The sequence below is a fragment of the Drosophila busckii genome, chromosome 2R, assembly GCF_011750605.1.
Source record: "Drosophila busckii strain San Diego stock center, stock number 13000-0081.31 chromosome 2R, ASM1175060v1, whole genome shotgun sequence".
In the NCBI taxonomy this organism is placed as follows: Eukaryota; Metazoa; Arthropoda; class Insecta; order Diptera; family Drosophilidae; genus Drosophila; species Drosophila busckii.
The window spans coordinates 11,004,893-11,027,412 of record NC_046605.1 but is presented as its reverse complement, the minus strand read 5'-3'; the positions used below and the strand labels follow the sequence as shown (position 1 = coordinate 11,027,412).

At 45.4% G+C, this 22,520-nt stretch overlaps 1 protein-coding gene across 1 annotated transcript; it reads left to right on the top strand.

Moving 5' to 3' along the window:
* The first annotated feature begins 5,747 nt into the window (after window positions 1–5,747).
* LOC108594651 (protocadherin-like wing polarity protein stan) lies at window positions 5,748–21,036 on the top strand. The gene is given in 8 exon segments (XM_017979793.2): window positions 5,748–7,260; window positions 7,332–14,628; window positions 15,116–16,532; window positions 16,534–16,557; window positions 16,559–17,016; window positions 18,017–18,023; window positions 18,600–18,664; window positions 19,335–21,036. Coding segments are annotated over 8 exon segments (10,815 nt in total). The 3' UTR covers window positions 19,369–21,036.
* Window positions 21,037–22,520: the final 1,484 nt, after the last annotated feature.

The window sequence follows — 22,520 nt, the reverse complement described above, 5'->3', positions numbered from 1 at the left end:
CTGCAAGCAGCTGACTGATCTCTAGCTATCTCACTCTACAGCACACAGCCTAATCCGAAGAGTAACTCTACAAAGTGCACAGCTGATAGCTGCAAACTTAAGCGCAGCGCTGCTGCCCTGGGGCATTAAATTCAAAAGCTGCTTGCTTAATATTTTTGCATACAGTTTGAAGTGCACTGCAATACATTGCTACTTGCTACTTGCATTTATTCATTTTGCTTGCTCGCATTTTGTTGGCTCCCTTTATCATTATAATGCACTTGCAGCAAAGAGCTGCAGCAAATCAGAGCTCAAGTTGAAATGAAATCTTTTGCCTTTGTTAAGCAACTCTCAGTAATGGTTGTTATTGTTACTGTTGCTGCTTTATGTAACTGTCATGTAGTTGTTGCTGCTGCTGTTACATCTTGCTCGTATTTTGTACTATTTTTTTTTATATTTGTTTTGTATTTGTTTGTCATGCCGCTGGCACACTTTTAATTTGTACGCCATGTTGCAAGTCAACTTCTTTGGCATCCGCAATCCTAGCCAGCCTGCTGCTGCTACTGCTGGTGCTGCTGCTGCTGCTCCTACTCATGCTTCATGCCTGGCTGCTAAATGCGTAGAAGCGTAGAATCCATTGCACACACTATGCAAACAAGCAGCAGGACATTGTTGGCGTTTAAACTCAATTGCATTTCTATGTCTCTGGGGCGTAGCTGAAACTAGTACTACTGTTCGAGACGTGGTCATAGGTTTCAACGCAAATCCTTTGTGTGTTGCTGTTGCTGCTATTGCTGTTGCTTTTGTTGACGCTGGCAGCGTTCTGCTTGTTGCTTGCTGCTTGTACCGACTCCAACGCCAGCAAAATCTTTTTCACATTCTTTAGCTGTTCCTGTTGCTGCTTGTTGCTGCTTGTTGCTTGTGGCAGCAGCAGCAGCAGCTTCCGATCGCTGGCCTGACCTCGTTTCCGCCTGCGTTTCCACATGTTTATATAAATAACAAGCAATACAAAAGTTGTCTTAAATCAATTGTCAGCAACGCACTCTTATTTATTTATATGTATAGCGTATAGCATTTGTGCTTTAATTGCTGCTTAAGTCAGGTAACCGCTGCTAAAAGCTTCAACTAATTTGTTGTCTGCGTGGCTTGCACAAACACCTGAACGTTTAATAGACTGTGGCAGCCACAACACTAGCACTCAAGTTGCGGCACTAAAAAGTGTGCACCATTATGTGTGTGCAGACTGCTGAGTATGCCCCTGAGAGGCCCAAGGCAAACACACACACACACAGTCTGACTGATGCTGTATTAAGTATACGCACTGTGGCAAACACATTGCAGACTAAGTGCGGCTCTAATGCGCTTTTAATGCAGTGAAATGCTATTTTTACTTCGCACCAGGTGTGTGCTGAGCATTTCTATTATTGTTGTGGCTCGCTCTAATATTATTTAGTGTGGGTTTCACTCTTTAGCTTCTTCTTCTTCTTATTGTGCTGTCTAGACAGCGACGTTGCATTTCCGACACGCAAACCTGTCGCGTCGCTGTTTATGGCATTGCTAACTGACAAGCCACAAGATTAGCCAAAAAATGTATTGTGCATGAGTCAGCATATAAATAGTTGAGGGTCTATTATTTATTTAGGCATTATGCTTGTGTTTACTTTGGGGCCAACTACCCCGAAATTTGGCAATTGATAAACATTGTTGTTGCTTGGCTACGCCCTTAAGCTATTAAGAGCTTACTAAATTAATGTGTGTGTGCCTCAAATTATTTAAGCTATAGCCCCAATGCTTAATTAAACCAACAACAAACTCATCAAAGCAAATTGCCTTGTCATCAGCTGGCCAAGTGACAATAATGTTTGCCATTATGCTGATCAATTTTCATTAGCTTGCCCAAAAAAGAAGCTTGACTAACTTAAAAAAAGAAAAAAAACAAAAAATCCTAACTGGGCTTCCTTTTGGCTTCGAATTACGCTGGGGCAAAGCAAACAACAAACACAACGAAAAAAATTATATAAAGTTGTGCGCTCATTAGCAGCAGCGCCAGCTGCCACGCCTCATTATGCTGAGCAGTGGGCGTGCAGGAGTGATACATTTTATAACAAGCTTGGCTTGGCTGGCATTTCATTTTGCGTTGCTTGTTTTTTTCCCAGCGTTTTAATTTTCATTTTTCGCAGTATTTTTTTTTTTTGTGTTTCTTTTTTCGGGTTGAAGTTTGTTGAAATTTTATCAGCTGACAATTCAGAAAGGCTACAAGTCGACAGGCGCTGTATAGCATTTCAGGTAGCGCTAAGATGGCGCTACTTAAAAAATAAAATGAAAGCACATAAATATACAGAGGCAGCGGGTGGTGGGTGGTGCTGATGGTGCTGGTGTGGTTGGTGGTGCAGCAGCTGTCAGGCTGTCTCGTAAAATTCGCATGTTTATGGCAGTGCGACGACAAACCCTTTTGAATTGCCACACACACACACACACACACACACATAGACAGTCAGCTGGTGTGTGTTACATGTGGCAAATTTTGGCTGGCTTCCTGTATTTGACAGGCCATTCTGGTTGGGTGTCGCATGCCGCTTGCCGTAGGCAGCACAAGTGACGCCATTTTGGCACTAACTTGAAGCCATATATCATAAGTTGAACACACATTTCCCCCTAAAGCTAACTACCTAAAAGCAATAACATAAAATTTCAACTTGTAATTGCTTACACACACACACGCTCACACACACATAGAGATAGAGCGAGAGCGAGCGAGCGTTGCATTGTTAATTAGCACAACGTCAGTATTCTCATTAATTATGCATCCAAAGTGCCAAAGAGCTGGGCTCAAATTATAATTTATGTCAAAAACTAACGCCTGACAGCAAACCGAGCCTGCAACACTGCATATAAAACATTAATTAGTTCAGAGCATTGCCCACAACAGCGTGGCTGCAATGCTCCGCCTCACTCTGCTGCCAAATTCCGTAAAATACGGCAAATAGTTTGCCAAACTATATAAAACAACAACCGAAGCCGAAGTAAAATGCTGCAAAAAAAAAAAGAAAGTGCAAGCTACGCTCGCTCTCTCAGCATTCTGGTTGCAGCCTTAACATTTTCACACCTGTTCGCCTTTTGGCACATGCTGCCGTTTACACTGAACTCCTTGCTCAGCAACTGAATTTCCAGTGCTCAGTGTTCAGCCAGCCATGCAAATACGCACTTGAAGTTTGCTTAAATTCAACAACTTGCAGCTACAATTAAAAAACATAATTTTTTAGAGTTTTACTTAGCTTTTAAAAATGCATTTGAAAAGTAACACTTAATTTTAATAAACAAAATGCAGTCATGTGCACTTTTATTTTGTTTCAGCTTAGCAATTTTATTGTTGCATAAATTTCTATGAAATCTACAAGCAAATATCATCAGTATCTTTGTTACTTTCTCTTTATTTTTAAAGTCGGTATCAATTGCATAAAAGCAATTATTAAATTCTAATTAGTATTACAACAACATTTTGCAGAGAATTATACATTTTATGTTTGTACACAGTTATAATTTTGTGGCTTGCGTATAATTGTTGCTGTCAGCGTGTGAAAATTTAATAATTCCATATTGTTTGTTGCTTGTTGTGTTTGTTTTGCTCTGCATTTAGTTTTCAGGCTTGACGTACCATGAAAACGGCTTACATTAAGTTGTGCGCTACGCTTGTTAACCAGCAATTGTAGGCGCGTCACGCCCCCCTCTAGCTACAGGTGCACTATGGTTAGCAACAACAAAAGGCAGTCTGGCCGACGTCTCGACGTATGAAAGTCGCTGCGCGTCCAAGCTGAAATTTTAATTAAACATGTTAACACTGCAATTAAATGTGAGCTCAGTTGTGGGCTGCACTTGTGGCATGTTGCATGTGTATGCGTGTGTGTGTGTGTGTGTGTGGCAAGGGGGCGTGCATTTAAATTTAGCTGCACTTTTGCATATTCATTGGCTCATTTTACAATTTTCGGCAACGCTGCGTATGTGTAATATTGCCAGCAGGCTTTGGCGCGCGCAATTGAAATTCAAACGCACATTCGCACTCGAGTTGCCACAGCGTGGGGCTTCATGCTTAGTTAATTACTTACCAAACTCATTCCAGTTGCTTACGCGCACTTTAACATGCAAGCAAATCGAATTTCATTAAATTTTCAAACGAACAAAAAATGAAACGCCGCTAATGGAAATGCCAATATTGGCTAAATACGCTAACGAGCTACTGACACACACACAGACACACACACACACACATGCATTGTGGCTTTTTGTGCGCTTTACGCTTGTTATCCGATTTTGTTGGGCAATGTCAAAGGGTTTACAACACGAACATATCTGCGAACTGAAGCTATAAGTTTCATTTTGACGCAACATGAAAAAGTTTTGAAATTAAAAATATATATGAGCGCAAGAAGAAAATAGCAGAGCCATGGAAAATGGTTGCTAATCCTGGGAGCTGTTGTCATAAACAGCAGACAGCAGCACACATGCGGATTTCGAGCTTGTAGCTCGTACTCGTTGTTGTTGCTGCTGTTAATTAAGTCAAAGGCAGCCGCACAGCTGCTGTCAGTTTCTGTGACAACGGGTCGTATGCTTCATATAGTGTTTGCTGGCAAACTCGTCTGTTATATGTTGCCTACATTTCAGCGATTTAATTGATGGTTTCAGAGCTTTGTATGTGTGTCTGTCTGTCTGCTGCTGCCTTTTTGTTTGGATAGTCAAAAACGCTTTCTAAGAATTACGTTGTTTCAAACAATTTTTTTTTTTTTTTGTGGCTTTTGGCAGAAAAGTTCAAAGCTTGAACATATGAAATGTTTTAGTTGGCTTCACTAACAAAGTTCAAAGCTTAATTTAGATAAAGAAATATAATTATGTTGGGCCTAGTGGTTGGCAGCGGATGCTGTGTGAGCTTCATATGAAAGAAGTGTAGGGGCAGCTTAGGGGCTTAGATAAAGCTTTAGCTACTTGTGATAAATATAGATTGGCTACACCATAAACATACATTGGCTATGCTGCTTGTCAAGTGGATATTTTTGTAGTGAAATAAATTCAGTCGCTCACAAATTTTAATAATAAAATAAGCTTAACTTAACTTTACTCAGCATAATTATTCATTATTTGCATAATAAGCTGTTACTCTTCATTTTTAAACTACATTATATTTTACCATCATTCGCTTCATTGACTTTATATTTAATTTATTGTATTTTCACATTGTTACATTTTAAAATTGCGCATAAATTTGATACCACAGTGAGATCAGAAAGTGAAAAATAAACTAAAAATGTATCTTAATTAAAAAAGTTTGATGAATTATTATTATAATAATTTCTTTTAATTTCTAGAAAATGAAAAATAAACTAAAAATGTATTTTAATGAAATAAGTTTGAATTATTATTATTATAATTTCTTTAATAAAACTTGTCTTGCATTTAGCTTTCTTGCCTTGGCGCTTCTAACTCTAATTTAAGTCTTAACTACTTCTCAATTCTATTTGTCAAAGCTCAACTAATGCAACTTGTTTCCGTTCTATTTCCCAGGCAATGCAGCATACCAATGATAATTGAATAGAGACATTAATTAGGCTGTGGTTTGCTTGCCATTCACACACACACACACACACGCAAACACACATCTCAATACACAACGAACCGCAGGCACACATAAGTGCCACACACACACCAATATATATAAATACACACACACACACTTGCGTTGAGAGTGGACACGAGCTTAAACCATTAGAGCTGTCGACATGCAAACAAAGGTCAGTCTGTGGCTGCTGCTGCTGCTGCAGCTGTCGGCGCAGATAGCAGAGGTGCCCGGTTATTTGATCATAGTGCATGAGGACACGCCGCCCGGCGCTGTTATATTCAATGCGTCGGTGTATAAGCTCGGCTCGGAGCGTCATTATAAAATCAATGCACACAAGTCGGCGAACTTTGTGCATCATCTAGTCGCTGTTAGCCACAAGGATGGGCAAATACAGCTGAAGAAGTCGCTGAAATGCGACGGCATCTACTATCCCAGTTTGTTTACCTTCTACGTGGACTCGACATCGAATCGCCTGCGCTCCATTGACTACTACAGTCTGCCCGTGCGCATTTTCATATCGGGCCACAGCTGCAACGAGGATCGACGCGCCGAGCAGGAGCTGCATCACTTGCATCACTACGAGGAGGAGGACAACACGGGCTACTCCAAACGACGACGCAGGCGTCGCGATTTGCAGCAGCAGCTGCAGCTCGATGGCAATCAGCTGGAGCTGGCGTACAGTGAGAACAGCACAGACTTTCGTGCCGGCGATTTGATCTTTGGCAACAGCTTCGACAACGAAATGCGTCATCGCATACTGAGCCGCAAGCGTCGCGGCGCCGTCGGCTCAGATCCGCTGCAGCTGCAGCCAGCGCTGCATCGCCGCGTCTCGGATGCCAAGCAATGGATATCGGAGACCTACGCCAGCTATGCCATACACACCACCGATAAATGGAATCAGATTTGCCTGCGCAAATCGCAGTTCATCAACAATCTGAACGCGTTTCTGCCCAAGTCCGTGTGCCAGCATTGCAAGGTGAACTTTCTGGATGTGAACGACGAGCGCTTTGCCATCGAGCATCTGAACAATGATCTGGTGGCCAGTCGCGATGTCTGCATACACGAGTCCATGTGGAAAGTGGCCATTACCTTTAACATACGCTGCAATCGCAACGACATTGTGGACTCGGATCATCGCCTGAAGATTGTGTATCACCATCAGGAGTTCAATGACACGGACATTGCCAAGCGCGTGCGACGTGAGCTGCGCAATCAGTCGCCCTATTTCGAGCAGGCGCTATATGTCGCCTCTGTGCTGGAGGAGCAGCCCGCGGGCGCAGCAGTCACCACAGTGCGCGCACGTGATCCGGAGGATTCGCCTGTGGTTTACTCCATGGTATCGCTGCTCGACTCGCGCTCGCAGTCCTTGTTCAAGGTGGACTCGCGCACGGGTGTGGTTACCACTTCAGCTGGCCTGGATCGCGAGCTCATGGATGTGCACTACTTTCGTGTGGTGGCCACCGATGATAGCTTCCCGCCACGCAGCGGCACCACCACCTTGCAGGTGAATGTGCTCGACTGCAACGATCACAGTCCCACCTTTGAGGCGGAGCAGTTCGAGGCGGCCATCAGAGAGGGTGCCACAGTGGGCTCCACAGTCATCACGCTGCGCGCCACGGATCAGGACATTGGCAAGAATGCGGAAATCGAATACGGCATTGAAGCGGTCACAGGTAAATCAACAAACACACTTTTATTAATTAAAACTAAATTAATGTTTAACTAACTAAATTTTGTAACACAGATGGCGTTGGCGCTGCACAGGATCAGGAGATGCCCATTTTTCGCATCGATTCGCGCTCGGGCGTCATTTCCACGCGCAGCAGTTTGGACCGCGAGACCTCGGACAGCTACCAGTTGCTGGTGACGGCCTCGGACATGGCGGCGACGCAGAGCGAGCGCAAGACGGCGACGGCCAGCGTGCTGGTGAAGATTCTCGATGACAACGACAACTATCCGCAGTTTAGCGAGCGCACGTACACGGTGCAGGTGCCGGAGGATCAGTGGGGCGATGACAACACCGTGGCGCATATACGCGCCAGCGATGCGGATCAGGGCAATAATGCGGCCATACGCTATGCCATCATTGGCGGCAACACGCAGTCGCAGTTCTCCATTGACTCGATGAGCGGCGATGTGAGTTTGGTCAAGCCGCTGGACTATGAAAGCGTGCGCAGCTATCGCCTGGTCATACGTGCTCAAGATGGCGGCAGTCCGTCCAGAAGCAACACCACGCAGCTGCTGGTCAATGTTATCGATGCCAATGACAATGCGCCGCGTTTTTACACCTCCCAGTTCCAGGAGAGCGTGCTGGAGAATGTGCCCATTGGCTACAACATAATACGCGTGCAGGCCTACGACTCGGATGAGGGCGCCAATGCGGAGATTAGCTACAGCATCTCCGAGCGGGATGACAACTTTCCGCTGGCTGTAGATTCACGCACTGGTTGGGTGCAAACCATCAAGCCGCTAGATCGCGAGGAGCAGAGTCGCTTTGCTTTTCAGGTGGTGGCCAAAGATGGCGGCGTGCCGCCCAAGTCTGCAAGCTCCTCAGTGGTTATTACTGTGCAGGATGTGAACGACAACGATCCTACGTTTAATCCCAAATACTATGAGGCCAATGTGGCGGAGGATCAGCAGCTGGGCACGCCAGTAACAACTGTAACCGCTACCGATCCCGATGAGGATTCGCGACTGCATTATGAGATAACAACGGGCAATACGCGTGGACGCTTTGCCATCACTTCGCAGAATGGGCGTGGCTTGATTACCATTGCCCAATCGCTGGACTACAAGCAGGAGAAGCGCTTTTTGCTCACAGTGACAGCTACGGATTCGGGTGGACGCACGGATACGGCTACAGTGCATATAAACATAACTGATGCGAATAACTTTACGCCCATTTTCGAAAATGCGCCCTACAGCGCTTCGGTGTTTGAGGATGCGCCAGTGGGCACCACAGTGCTGGTGGTATCGGCCACAGACAGCGATGTGGGCATTAATGCGCAGATCACTTACTCACTCAACCAGGACAGCATCAATGGCCTCAAAACTGTAGATCCGTTTACAATCAATCCACAAACGGGCGCCATTATCACCAGCGCGCCACTGGACAGGGAAACCAACAGTGGCTATCTGCTGACTGTAACAGCCACGGACAATGGCACGCCCGCTTTGAGTGACACCACCGATGTGGAAATAAGCATAACCGATGTAAACGACAATGCGCCAACGTTCAAGAGTCCGCTCTATCAGGCGTCCATACTGGAGGATGCACTGGTGGGCACTTCGGTGATACAAGTGGCTGCCAGCGATACGGATATTGGGCTGAATGGACGCATTAAGTATTTGCTAAGCGAGCGTGATGTGGAGGATGGCAGCTTTGTCATAGATCCCACCTCGGGCACCATCAGAACCAACAAGGGCTTGGATAGAGAAAGCGTTGCCATTTATCATCTCACAGCGATAGCAGTGGACAAGGGCTCGCCGCCGCTCTCCAGCAGTGTGGAGGTGCAAATACGCTTGGAGGATGTCAACGATTCGCCGCCCACATTTGCTTCGGATAAGATTACGCTGTATGTGCCAGAGAATTCGCCTGTGGGTTCAGTAGTGGGCGAAATACATGCGCACGATCCGGATGAGGGCGTCAATGCGGTGGTGCACTATTCCATTATAGGCGGCGATGACTCCAATGCTTTCTCTTTAGTGACACGCCCAGGCTCGGAGCGTGCGCAGCTGTTAACGATGACGGAGCTGGACTATGAATCCTCACGCAAGCGCTTTGAGCTGGTGGTGCGAGCTGCCAGTCCGCCGCTGCGCAATGATGCGCACATAGAAATTCTAGTGACCGATGTGAACGACAATGCGCCAGAGCTGCGCGACTTTCAGGTGATATTCAACAATTTCCGCGATCACTTTCCCAGCGGCGAAATTGGACGCATACCCGCCTTCGATGCGGATGTGAGCGACAAGTTGAACTATCGTATATTATCCGGCAATAATGCGCAGCTGCTGCGTCTGAATCAAAGCACAGGCGGCTTGATATTGAGTCCACAGCTGAACACCAATGTGCCCAAGTTTGCCACCATGGAGGTAAGCGTGTCCGATGGCATCAACGAAGCCAAGGCCATAATGCAGCTGGCCGTGCGACTCATTACCGAGGACATGCTCTTCAATTCGGTTACAGTGCGTCTGAATGAAATGACTGAGGAGTCGTTTCTGTCGCCTTTGCTCAACTTCTTTCTGGATGGCCTGGCTGCCATTATACCCTGTCCCAAGGAGCACATCTTCATCTTTAGCATACAGGACGACACTGATGTGAGCTCACGCATACTCAACGTTAGCTTCTCGGCCAAGCGTGCGGATGTTTCACACGAGGAGTTCTATACGCCGCAGTATTTGCAGGAGCGCGTGTATCTCAATCGCGCCATACTGGCGCGCCTGGCCACAGTCGAGGTGCTGCCCTTTGATGATAATCTGTGCGTGCGTGAGCCTTGCCTCAACTTTGAGGAGTGCCTCACTGTGCTCAAGTTCGGCAATGCCTCCGAGTTTATACACAGCGATACGGTGCTCTTCCGCCCCATATATCCAGTGAATACATTCGCCTGCTCCTGTCCTGAGGGCTTCACGGGCAGCAAGGAGCACTATCTGTGCGACACTGAGGTGGATCTCTGCTACTCGCAGCCTTGTCTGCATGGCGGCAGCTGTTTGCGGCGTGAGGGCGGCTACACTTGCGTTTGCGACGCCGCCTACACGGGCGTCAATTGCGAAACGAGCCTGGCCGAGCTGCCCGCCTGCATGACGCCCAACTGTGAGCACGGCCTGGGCCACGCCTGCCTGGACAACTATTTGAGTGCACAGCCGCCTGCGTACACCGCCAGCTGCGAGCTGCGCGCGCGCTCCTTTACGCGCAACAGCTTTCTGACCTTCGAGAGTCTCAAGCAGCGACATCGCTTCAACATCAAGCTGCGCTTTGCCACAGTGCAGCAGCAGGGATTGCTGCTCTACAATGGACGCTACAATGAGCTGCACGACTACATTGCCTTGGAGCTGCTCGATGGCCACATTAGCTTCAGCTATTCGCTCGGCGATCGCAGCGAGCGCGTGCAGCTCAAGCAGCAGCACAAGCTCAGCGATGGCCGCTGGCATGAAGTGGAGCTGATCTATCTGAATCGCACTATTACGCTCGTGCTGGATAATTGCGACACGGCTATAGCGCTGTCGGGTCAGCTGGGCGCGCCCTGGAACTGCGCCAATCGCACCACACTGCAGCTGGACAAGCGCTGCGCCTCGCTCACCGAGAGCTGCCATCGTTTTCTCGATCTGACGGGTCCGCTGCAGCTTGGCGGCTTGCCACGCATTCCTGCGCATTTTCCTGTTTCCAATCGCGACTTTGTCGGCTGCATCTCCGATCTGCGCATAGATGAGCGCTATGTGGACTTGAACGCCTATGTAGCCGACAATGGCACTGTGGCGGGTTGTCCACAGAAGGCGACGCTTTGTGCCTCGGAGCCCTGCTTCAATGGCGGCACCTGCCGCGAGGGCTGGCGCATCTACAGCTGCGAGTGCGCGCCAGGATTTGCAGGCAACAACTGCGAGGACAGCATACCCGCACCCTGGCGCTTCACTGGCGCCGGCTCGCTCAGCTTCAACCCACTGCTGCGTCCCATACAACTGCCCTGGCTCATCTCCTTCTCGCTGCGCACGCGTCAGCAGCAGGCGTTCCTTATGCAAATCCAAATAGGCCAGAACAGCTCCGCAGTCATCAGTTTGAAGGCGGGCGTGCTCTACTTCATCTACGACAACGAGCCCATGTTCCTGGCGGGCGTGTATCTGGCCGATGGCGACTGGCATCACGTCGAGCTGCGTTGGCAGCAAAGCGGCGAGCTGCACTTCAGCGTGGACTATGGACAACGCACTGGCGCTGTGCCCATTGCGGAGAAGGTGCAGGGACTCTATGTGGGCAAGATTGTCATGGGCAGCGCAGACGGCAGCATTGGATCCGTGCTGGATTCGCTGCCCTACGAGGGTTGTCTGCAGCAGGTGCGCATAGGCGCTGGCCAATCCGTGCTGGCGCGTCCCAGCATACGCGAGAATGTGCTCGACGGCTGCGAGTCCCAGGCGCAGTGTCCCAGCAGCTGTCCCACGCACGCCAGCTGCCAAAGCAGCTGGGATGAGGCCAACTGTGAGTGCGAGGCCGGCTATGTGGGCAGCGAGTGCGCGCCCATTTGCTCGGTGCAGCCCTGCGCCGCCGGCGTCTGTCGCGCCAATGCGACTCTGCCGCGTGGCTACAGCTGCGCCTGCAACAGCAGCTTGCAACATGGCCAATACTGCGAGCAGACGCTGCAGCAACCCTGCCCGGGTGGCTGGTGGGGCGAGCGCGTCTGCGGGCCCTGCAAGTGCAATCTGGAGCAGGGCTATCATCCGGACTGCAACAAGACGACGGGTCAGTGCTACTGCAAGACGAATCACTACCAGCCGCTGAACGAGAGCGCCTGCCTGGCCTGCGACTGTTATGCCATTGGCAGCTACAGCAGCGCCTGCAATCGCTTGAGCGGACAGTGCGAGTGTCGCGAGGGCGTCATTGGGCGTCGCTGCGACTCCTGCTCCAATCCGTATGCCGAGGTAACGCTCAATGGCTGCGAAGTTGTCTACGATGCGTGTCCGCGCAGCTTTGCCGCCGGCATTTGGTGGCCACGCACACCGCTGGGTGCGCTCAGCATTGAGTCGTGTCCGCTGCCGGCGCGTGGCAAGGGACAGCGCAGCTGCGACAGTCAAACGGGCAGCTGGAGCAAGCCGGATATGTTCAACTGCACTTCAGAGCCGTTTGTCGAGCTGCGGCGCCAACTTTCGCAATTGGAGCAACTGCAGCTGGAGCTCAACTCGTTTGTAGCCATCAAAATGGCGGAGCAGCTGCAGTCGGCCTGCGCTGCCGTCGATCGCAGCAGCGGCATAAGCAAGACAGCCACGCCTCCCAGACACAACAGACGCTACAAAATGGAGTCCAGTTTTCTGCTCAACTCGGCGGCAAGCGTTTGGTCGCAGGAGCTGCACATGGATTATCTTTCAGATGAGCTAAAGTTCTCCCACGAGCGTTTGTATGGCGCGGATTTGCTTGTGACCGAGGGCATCTTACAGGAGCTGCTCAACTATGAGCTGCGCCAGAGTGGACTCAACTTGACGCACAGCCAGGACAAGTACTTCATCAAGAATCTGCTAGCAGCCGCCAGCGTTATACTCGATCGCAAATACGGCGCCGAATGGCAGCGGGCCACCGAGTTGATTCAACGTGGTCCGGAGGATCTGATGGACGCCTTCAACAAGTACATGGTGGTGCTGGCGCGTGCCCAACACGACACCTACACCAATCCCTTCGAGATTGTGCAGCGCAACATGGTGTTGGGTCTGGACATCGTCACCAGCGAGTCGCTGTTTGGCTATGAGCCCGAGCAGCTGAGCGAGTACCACAAGACCAAGTACTTCAAGCCCAATGCCTTCACCACGGAGCGTGTCGTGCTGCCGGACACGTCGTCGTTTCTGCAGCATTCCGCCAAGCAGCGCGCCGTCATCAGCTTTCCCAAGTACAATAATTACATATTGGACAAGCTGAAGTTCGATAAGCACAGCAAGGTGCTGGTGCCGCTGGATATGCTGGGCATAACGCCGCCGGCGCAGGATGAGTTCAGTCAGGGCAGCAAGGCGCAGGACTATCGCGCCATTGTGGCCTATGCGCAGTACAAGGATGTGGGTCAGTTACTGCCGGAGCTTTATGATGAAACAATCACTCGACGCTGGGGCGTTGATGTGGAGCTGGCCACGCCCATACTCTCACTGCAGATTCTAGTGCCCTCCACGGAGTCAGAGCAGCAGCAGCAGTCCAGGCTTGAAATTCCCTCGCGTAAAATATCCGCCGCTGTTAGCAGCATCTCTGCTTCCTCCAGTTCCAATGAGGACGGCGTGCGTGAGCAACAATTTGTGGAGGTATTCGATGTGCCCAAGGCGCCCAGCAGCAGCAGCGAACAGCAGATCGAGGACATACGCATTACGGCACATGAAATTCCACCACCCGAGTCTGTTGAGCAAGGCGGCAGCAAGGAATCCTTGGAGGCAGAGCAGCCGCACATTCGTCTCAATCTGGAGGACATTGAGTTCCATGGCAATTCCGGCGAGGAAGTGAGCGTCGACTCTTCACCCGAACAGCTTAATCCCAACTTTGAGGGTGCCGCTGACAGCAATGAGAAAGGCGAGAACGAAGCCGTTTATCGCGATCGTCGCTTAGTCAAGCGCCAGGTGGAGGTTATTTATCCATCAGAGCAGTTGAAGCCACAGCAGCTGGTGTACCGCTCACTGGGCTCGCCGCATTTGTCACAGCCCATCAAGCTGCAGCTGTGGCTAGACATGGAGTCCTCACGCTTTGGCCCACGCTCTAATCCGCAGTGCGTGCGCTGGAACAGCTTCACCAATCAATGGACGCGTCTGGGCTGCCAAACCGAAATCCCAGACTTTGATGTGGACTATCCGCAACAGCAGCCAATTCTCATTAACTGCAGCTGCACGCACATTTCCAACTATGCGGTTATAGTGGACATAATTGATCCGGAGGACATACCGGAGCCGTCGCTGCTGGTGCAGATCACCTCCTACTCCGCCTTTATGGTCTCGCTGCCGCTGCTGTTGGGCGTGCTGCTGGCTCTTGCGCTGCTACGCGGCCAGCAGACCAACTCGAACACCATTCACCAGAACATTGTACTCTGCGTCTTCTGTGCGGAGCTGCTTTTCTTTGTAGGCATGCAGTCGCGTCGCCAGCTGCTGGAGAACGAGTTTCCCTGCAAGCTGATTGCCATTTGCCTGCACTACTTCTGGCTGGCTGCCTTTGGCTGGACCACCGTCGACTGTGTACATCTCTATCGCATGCTCACCGAGATGCGCGACATTAACCACGGACCCATGGGCTTCTACTTCGCTCTCGGCTACGGCGCTCCAGCTGTCGTTGTGGGTCTCTCCGTTGGCGTCAGGGCACACGAGTACGGCAACAGTCTGTTGTAAGTATTAATAAATATTATTAAAGAATTGACAATTAAAAAACCAAATTAGCATAAAGTTTCCATTTAAAGCTTAAGTGTTGTGTCCATAGTAAAGATCTCATGTTCGATTAGAATTTATTGTTTGCTCAGAAAATGTTACTTTTATTTATTTAAAAATATTTCCTCTTTAGTACTGATTGGCGGATTGTTTATTTTGAATTCTTAAGTCATTCGTGTGAATGCCAATTTAACCAGGGCTTCAATATCTTTAAACTTTAAACTAGAGTGGCTTCGATCAATGCGTTATTGTTATCGATATCTAATAATTTTGTACTAAGCAGTCTTATCCTTGTCTTATTAGAAAAAAATCATTTAAACAACAATTTTTATTACTTTAATTGCTTTTGTAGATTTATTTATAACAGTAAACAAAGTGCAATGTGCTGTGCATAACAAACAATTATCTATAACTATATTTAACGCCATCTGTTCCACTTTCTTGCAGCTGTTGGTTATCTGTTTACGAACCTGTGGTCTGGTGGCTGGTGGGTCCTATTGCGGGCATGTCCGTGGTGAATCTGCTGATACTCTTTGTGTCCGTCAAGGCTGCCTTTACGCTCAAGGATCACGTGCTGGGCTTTGGCAATCTGCGCACACTGCTCTGGCTTTCGGTTGTCTCGCTGCCGCTGATGGGCGTGATGTGGGTGCTGGCTGTGTTGGCTGCCTCGGAGCATTCGCAGCTGCTGAGTCTGTTGCTCTCGGGCGTAGTACTTCTCCACGCGCTCTTCTGCCTCATTGGCTACTGCATTATAAACAAGCGTGTGCGTGAGAATTTGCAACGCACTTGTTTGCGCTGCATGGGACGCAAAGTGCCGCTGCTGGACTCGTCCATGGTGGTGAGCAACAGTTCGCATAATGTGAATGGCGCTGCCAGGCCGAATAATTTCCTAGCCGGCAACTATGACACGGCCCGACGCAACATAGGCATAAGTGCCTCCAGCACAACGTCGCGCAGTACGGCCAAGACCAGCTCCAGTCCATATAGCGATGGACAGCTGCGTCAGACGTCCACCTCCACCTCAAACTATAATTCAGCTAGCGATGCGCCCAGTTTTCTGCGTGGCTTTGAGTCCTCGAATGCAACGCGTGGGCGAGGCGGCGGCGGTGGCGGCGAGGAAAAGCCGCGACGACAGCGCAAGGACTCAGACTCCGGCTCAGAGACAGACGGACGCTCGCTCGAACTGGCCTCCAGTCACAGCAGCGATGATGACGAGTCGCGCACCGCGCGCTCCTCAGGCACACATCGCAGCACGGCCACCAATGCAACGCCGGCGTACTTGCCCAACATTACGGAGCATGTGCAGGCCACCACTCCGCCAGAGCTGAATGTGGTGCAGAGTCCGCAGCTGTTTCCCAGCGTCAACAAGCCTGTGTATGCGCCACGCTGGTCCAGCCAGCTGCCAGATGCGTATTTGCAGTCACCGCCGAACATAGGACGTTGGTCCCAGGACACGGGCAGCGATAATGAGCATGTGCATGGCCAGAAGCTGACCATTTCGCCCAATCCGCTGCCACTGCCCAATCCAGATCTCACGGACACCAGCTACCTGCAGCAGCATCACAACAAGATAAACATGACGCCTTCGATACTGGAAAACATACGCGATGCACGCGATGGCTACGAGGACAGCCTGTATGGCCGGCGTCAGGATTATGGCGATAAGTACGGCTCATATAAGCCGCCCAGTCACTACGGCAGCGAGCATGACTATCCGCCTGCCGGCGGCGCCAGTGGCTCTCAAACTATTGGACATCTGCGCAGCTTTCATCCAGACGCCGCCTATCTAAGCGACAATATCTACGATAAGCAGCGCACGCTGGGCAGCGGATACCTGGGCGCCAAGTCCGAGTCGCCTTATCTGTACCAAGGAGCGCATTACGCCGGAACATTTACGGCTCGCGCGACGGCCACTACAGCCTGAAGCGACAGCCCGCCTATGCCACAGGCTCGCTGCACTCGGTGCACTCGCTGCTCAAGAACGACTACCAGCAACAGCAGCAGCAGCAACAACAGCAGCAGCATCACCAACATCAGCAGCAGCAACACGACCGCCTGTCTGAGGGCTCGGATAAGAATGGCTATCACTTTCCCTACACCGCCGAGGAGGATCACTTGCAGCAGCAGGCACGCAAGCTAAGCGGTCAGCTGCCCCACCACATGTTGCAGCCACATGCGGCGCTTGTGAACGACATGAACAATCCCGGATTGCTGGCGCGGCACACGCTCAACGGCAGCCTCGGCCCCGCGGGCAACTCGCGGCACAGCTCACGCGCATCCTCGCCGCCCTCCAATATGGTGGCGCCCATGCAGCCGCTGGGACCGCTGGCCAGCATCACGGACACAGAGTGAGTAAAGTTTGCAAACAATTTTCCCTTTTATTTATGTTGCTGGTTTTGGCATTTATTTTGTTGTTTCTCTTCTTGGTGTGCCACATACTAGAAAAAGTTACTTTTGTGGTAAAAATTTGCTCTAAACTAAACTCGCTATGCCAAGCTGTCAATGAGTCATTCATTTTTAAGTCCCAAGTGCTGCAAATTGAATTATAAAGTCCAAATAACAATTAAATTCAGCCATAAATAAATTGGATTTAAATTAAAATTATAGTATTAAAAGTAAATGAATGAGTTCCTAAACTGCCCAAGGGTCATTCATTCAGACATAATTCCGCTTAAAAAAAAGTAATTAAATGATTTTTAATTATGATTCCTAAGAATTTAGATTATAAATGCAATTTATTGAAAAAAAATGAATGACCTCATGCAGTTAAACTACAAATCCTCATTTGCTTTAGCTGTCTCTGTCTCTCTATCTCTCGTTTGGCTTATGTTTATTATTTTAGCTTTACAAAAACCAAGTAATTAAAAAATATATATATCTATATTGAAAACAAACAAGACTCTGCAGAAAATTAATTTCATGCATATTACATTCTCCTTTCCCTTTATACCTAAAAATAAAACAACAACAACAACGCCCACATATGCTCCATACACACATACATACAAAAAAACAAACACAATTTATAGTTGGTCCTGGGAACGTTTGAAGCAAATCTAATTTGACTATCTTTCACTTCTATTTTCTTGCTCCCGCTATGCTCTCGCTCTCTCTTACTCTTTGTGTGTGTAAAATGCTTTGCGCTTTGTTAACAAACAACAACTGAAACAATATAATCCAACACATACACACATATCCACACACACACACACATGCTCACAATGCGAACAATGGCGGCCAATTGCATCTTAACCAAACCCAACTAAAACAATGCATACAACAACCAAAACCAACAACAATCATAAACATACTGACAAATCGCTACAACAACAACAACAACATCAACAGCTCCGAGGTAAACCACAAACGAATTGCATTTCCCATTTTCCAACTACTATCATCGTAACATATCACAACATTTTGCGCTGCTGCTTTTTTTTTCCATTTCACTCTTTTGTCTGTTTTTCATTATTTTCCCTAGCTTAAGTGTACATAAAGCAAAACAACAAAAACAAGAATTCTTTATACTTTGATTAATTTTTCTGAGTTTGTCAAGCAATCACTTTTTATTTGATTTACGCTCAATTAACATTTAAATGAAATGTAAATATTACAAGCAATATTGAAAATATCTATTATTATTTTGAAATTATATTTATTGTGTAAATAGTATTTACATTTAATTCTCTTATAAGCTCTTGCGCATTTGTTGATTTGTCATACCATTGAATGCAATTTTATATATTGAAACATTTACATTTGCATTTGTATTTTGTTTATAGTTTTTGTTAAGCATACTGCGTATGCAAATAATTGTACATAATGCATAAATCGTACAACATCATTTACATATCAATGCAAACAGCAACGGCAATAACAACAAAACAAAACAAAACACACACATAACAACTAAATAAACATCATTCCACAGTACGACATTATTTGGCTGCATCGCAGACAGCAGAGGCAACATTATCCTTGGTCGCTAACAATATGGTATATTTACAAATAAAAACGAATTATAGCAGGCAAACAAAAGTATAATTTAAACTCCCTGCAAACTAGAGAAGGCAATTAGTCTGCTGTAAACTGAGCTAGTACTAGGCGTATGCGCAATATTAAATCCATTGCTATTAAATCCACTTAAAAGCGGTCAACTCCACTTGACAAAATTATTGTGAAACATTTGACTGAATTGCAGTGGATGTGACCTGCCTAAATAAACATTTGTGAAAAGCGCTAGCGGCAAAATTAATTTGTCAACATCAAATAGATTTATTAAATTAGCTATAGCTGTCGGCACTAAAACATAAAACATGGCTACGAAAAGTTCAATAAATTTTATTTAAACAAAAACCTACACACACACACACACATACATTAGACTTGCCTTTATGCACACTTTATTGCTTTTTTATTTAATTTTGCAATTTTATACACTAACCAACATAGTTTTATTTATATTGTGCACAACATTTACTGCGGTTTTTGTTGCATGCACTTAAATCTAAAATGTAAATAACTAATTTTGTAGTTTGCACGCCCTAGCGCATAATTTAGTTGTTGCACCGAAACATATTCAATTATACATAATGCAATATTTTAAAAATTAATGCAATTTTCAACTGTTTCTATTACCTCAAACATTCAAATAAAACGACAACAGGCGGAATATTGATGATGATGAGACCACGGTGTGACGACTGTCTACAACTAGACAACAACAACAACAAGTACAGCGGCAACAACAACAGCCGCAAATACAAAAACAAAAGCCGAAACATTTTCCGAAGCAACGCGCACATAAGGAAGTAAATCAATTTGCAACTATCAGACGCAAACCACAATTTAAATTGAACACAAATCTTTAAGCACTTTATGCAGCGAGCCAGCTTTGCATGCATACCACATAGATTTTCAATTTAAAATTTACATTGGAAAATATTACAAAGGCTTAAGTTAAGACACATGGCTGCAACTCAACATAATAATAATAATAATAATTGTACATATGCATACACACACACACACATACATACATGACAGTAAACTTGTAGCTTAAAACAATGATGTAAAACATATATACACACATTCCACATACTTATACACATATATTTTTTAATATTTAAATTTATTTATGTATAAACAACAACATAAGTCGAACTTAATGCTTTATGTTGTAAAGTAATTTAAAGTACATATACAATAAATATTACGTATACGTAATACACACGCAGACACTGAGCCACACTTTAGCCTATACATATGTACACAGTTTACTGCATTTAAGCGCTGTATGTATTTAATTATATTTAAATATACTTACTGTACTGTACTACCATTTAACAAAAGTCAGACTGATTTTAAGCATTTGTTTATTATTATTAACTACTAAGTATTGCATAAACAAAGCTCAACATACACACACACTCACACACACACACACACACACACACTAGCGCACTTCATATAAACAAATTGTAAGTCGACTTTTATTTCAACTGCCAAATGTTTTAGCATTTTATTTTGCAGGCGTATAAAATACAGCAAATATTTATAAACAAATCGTGTGCCTCATACGAATTAGAGCTTATTATGCCAAATTAGTTAAAGAAAGAATAAATAAAGCAAACGTATACAATTTATAATTCATTTGCTTGTCATTTAGTTGAATGTTTTTAGCTTCATTTGCAAATGCAAAATCTATGTTTAACTAAATGCATTTATAAATTAAACTCGGAATCGCCTGTTAAACCAAATGTATGCAAACCACTGTACAAATTCGAGTGTGTAGCAGCAAAATAAATCATCAGAATCTATTTAAAAATACGCCCAAATGAAATTAGAGTCTCACACGCACACACACATACACACAGTCACAGACACTCACTCAAACACAAACAAAGCTAAACATATCCAGCAGTTAATGTCTATGTAACAAATTAAATGTGCGTTTGAATGTTTGTTTGCACTGTTGGTAGAACAGTTTGTTGTGCCAGTTGAAATGCATTCCATTATAGCCACAAACAGTTGCAATTTACTATGCCCACATTTATGCGTGTGTTTAATATTATAAATAAATAATTGATAAGCTGCTGTGTACGTTAGTTTGAGCTTCAACAATGGCAGTTTACAACTAGCTTCATTTTGTGGCTACACCATCAACACGAACGTAACCATCTAAAACAGTAATAGCCATTTAAACGCAATCTTTTTGAAGTGACTGTGAAAGGCAATGGTTAATGTCATAAAGTTGCTTGCCACCCTCGCAGTCACTTTAATTTTGCTTGTTAGTTGCCATTGTTTGAAATTGACGCAATATGAGAATCATAATATTTATGTGAATTGATTTAATTGTAAATTATAACAGCATATACGTATACAAATTTAATAAATAAAATGTGTAAAATATATATTTAAAAAATTACACAATATGGTTGTTTATTTCTAAAGTTCTTTTTATCACACAGCCAGCACAGTTGACTCTCAACAAAAGCGTTGACTCTCAAAAATAATACACGTTATTCAATGTTATTGAATAAACAGAACAATAAGATTCAATTTTTATAAAATGTTCAATTTTTATTTTTTAATCTGACGGAATATTGTAAAGTTACAACTTTTGAATGTTTGATGTTTCCAAAAAGAATTCAATGCTACAATTGTGTTAGACTATATACAATAGTATAAACCAGACAAATCCGATTTGATTTCGCTGAGTTACAACATATCAATATATTAAATTAAAACAATTTAAGTCAGCAATCAAATCTGTAAAATGAATTGGCCATTATTCTGTTTACAATAACGTAAATATAAAAAAATGCAAAAGTCTTCAAAAAGAAGTAAATCAATTTTGAATGTTAACGTTCATTTTGTACTTGATAAACTGAACTTTGATTGATATAGGAAAGGTGAGTATAACAAATACACAAGGTAAGTGAGCTGAGTATTTTCTCATTTGTAGGAGAGCAACGCTTCTAATTGATAGCAGTCGCCAGCCCTTTTTTTTTTTGATGTAACAGCATTTATTATTGATGTAAATTTGTAACAAAAACAAGTTGCCTGCATTGGTTTTTTAGTGAAGACGGCAACATTTTTAGCAAAATGGTAAGGGGTAACATCATCGAATATCTTACAACTTCAAATTTGAATGCAGTTTTATTCTTATGCATCTCACGAGTCTAACAAGGCATGGAACTCCGCAATCGGAAGCAATTTCGCTGAATTACGGCTGATCAAAGTGCGATATTTCACAAAAATTTGACTTGTTTGTTTACTATTTGGTTCATAACTTCGAAAAATTTTACTACAATCTTGATAACTCATTATTATTGTGCTTTCCACGCCAACAAATTGACGTACAAAGCATTTGAATCGCATTTATTTTAGCAGAGTTATAGCTCTGCAAATTTATTAAAATTAAGCAAAAAAATTAAGACCGGAAAATAAAAAGCGACTAAAGATAAACATGAATTTAAATAAATCTTACACTCTATATGATTATTTAGTATCTCATGAGTAAATTAAGCCTGAAAACACATCTGTGCGATTTTTTTTGGCTGAGATATAGCCTCTCAAAGTTAGAAAGTAACTAGAAATGAAGACGGCATCATTTTTGGCAAAAATTTAAAGGGGTTACATCACGATTTTTGCCAAAATATCAAAAACAATTTTGTATTGATCGAATACAACAGAATATGTTTATTTAGTATCTCATAAGTAAATTAAGCCTAAATACACTTCAGCCCGATCATTTTTGGCTGAGGTATGGCCTCTCAAAGTTAGAAAGTGACAAGAAATGAAGACGGCATCATTTTGGCGTACAAAGCATTTGGATCGGATTTTGTTT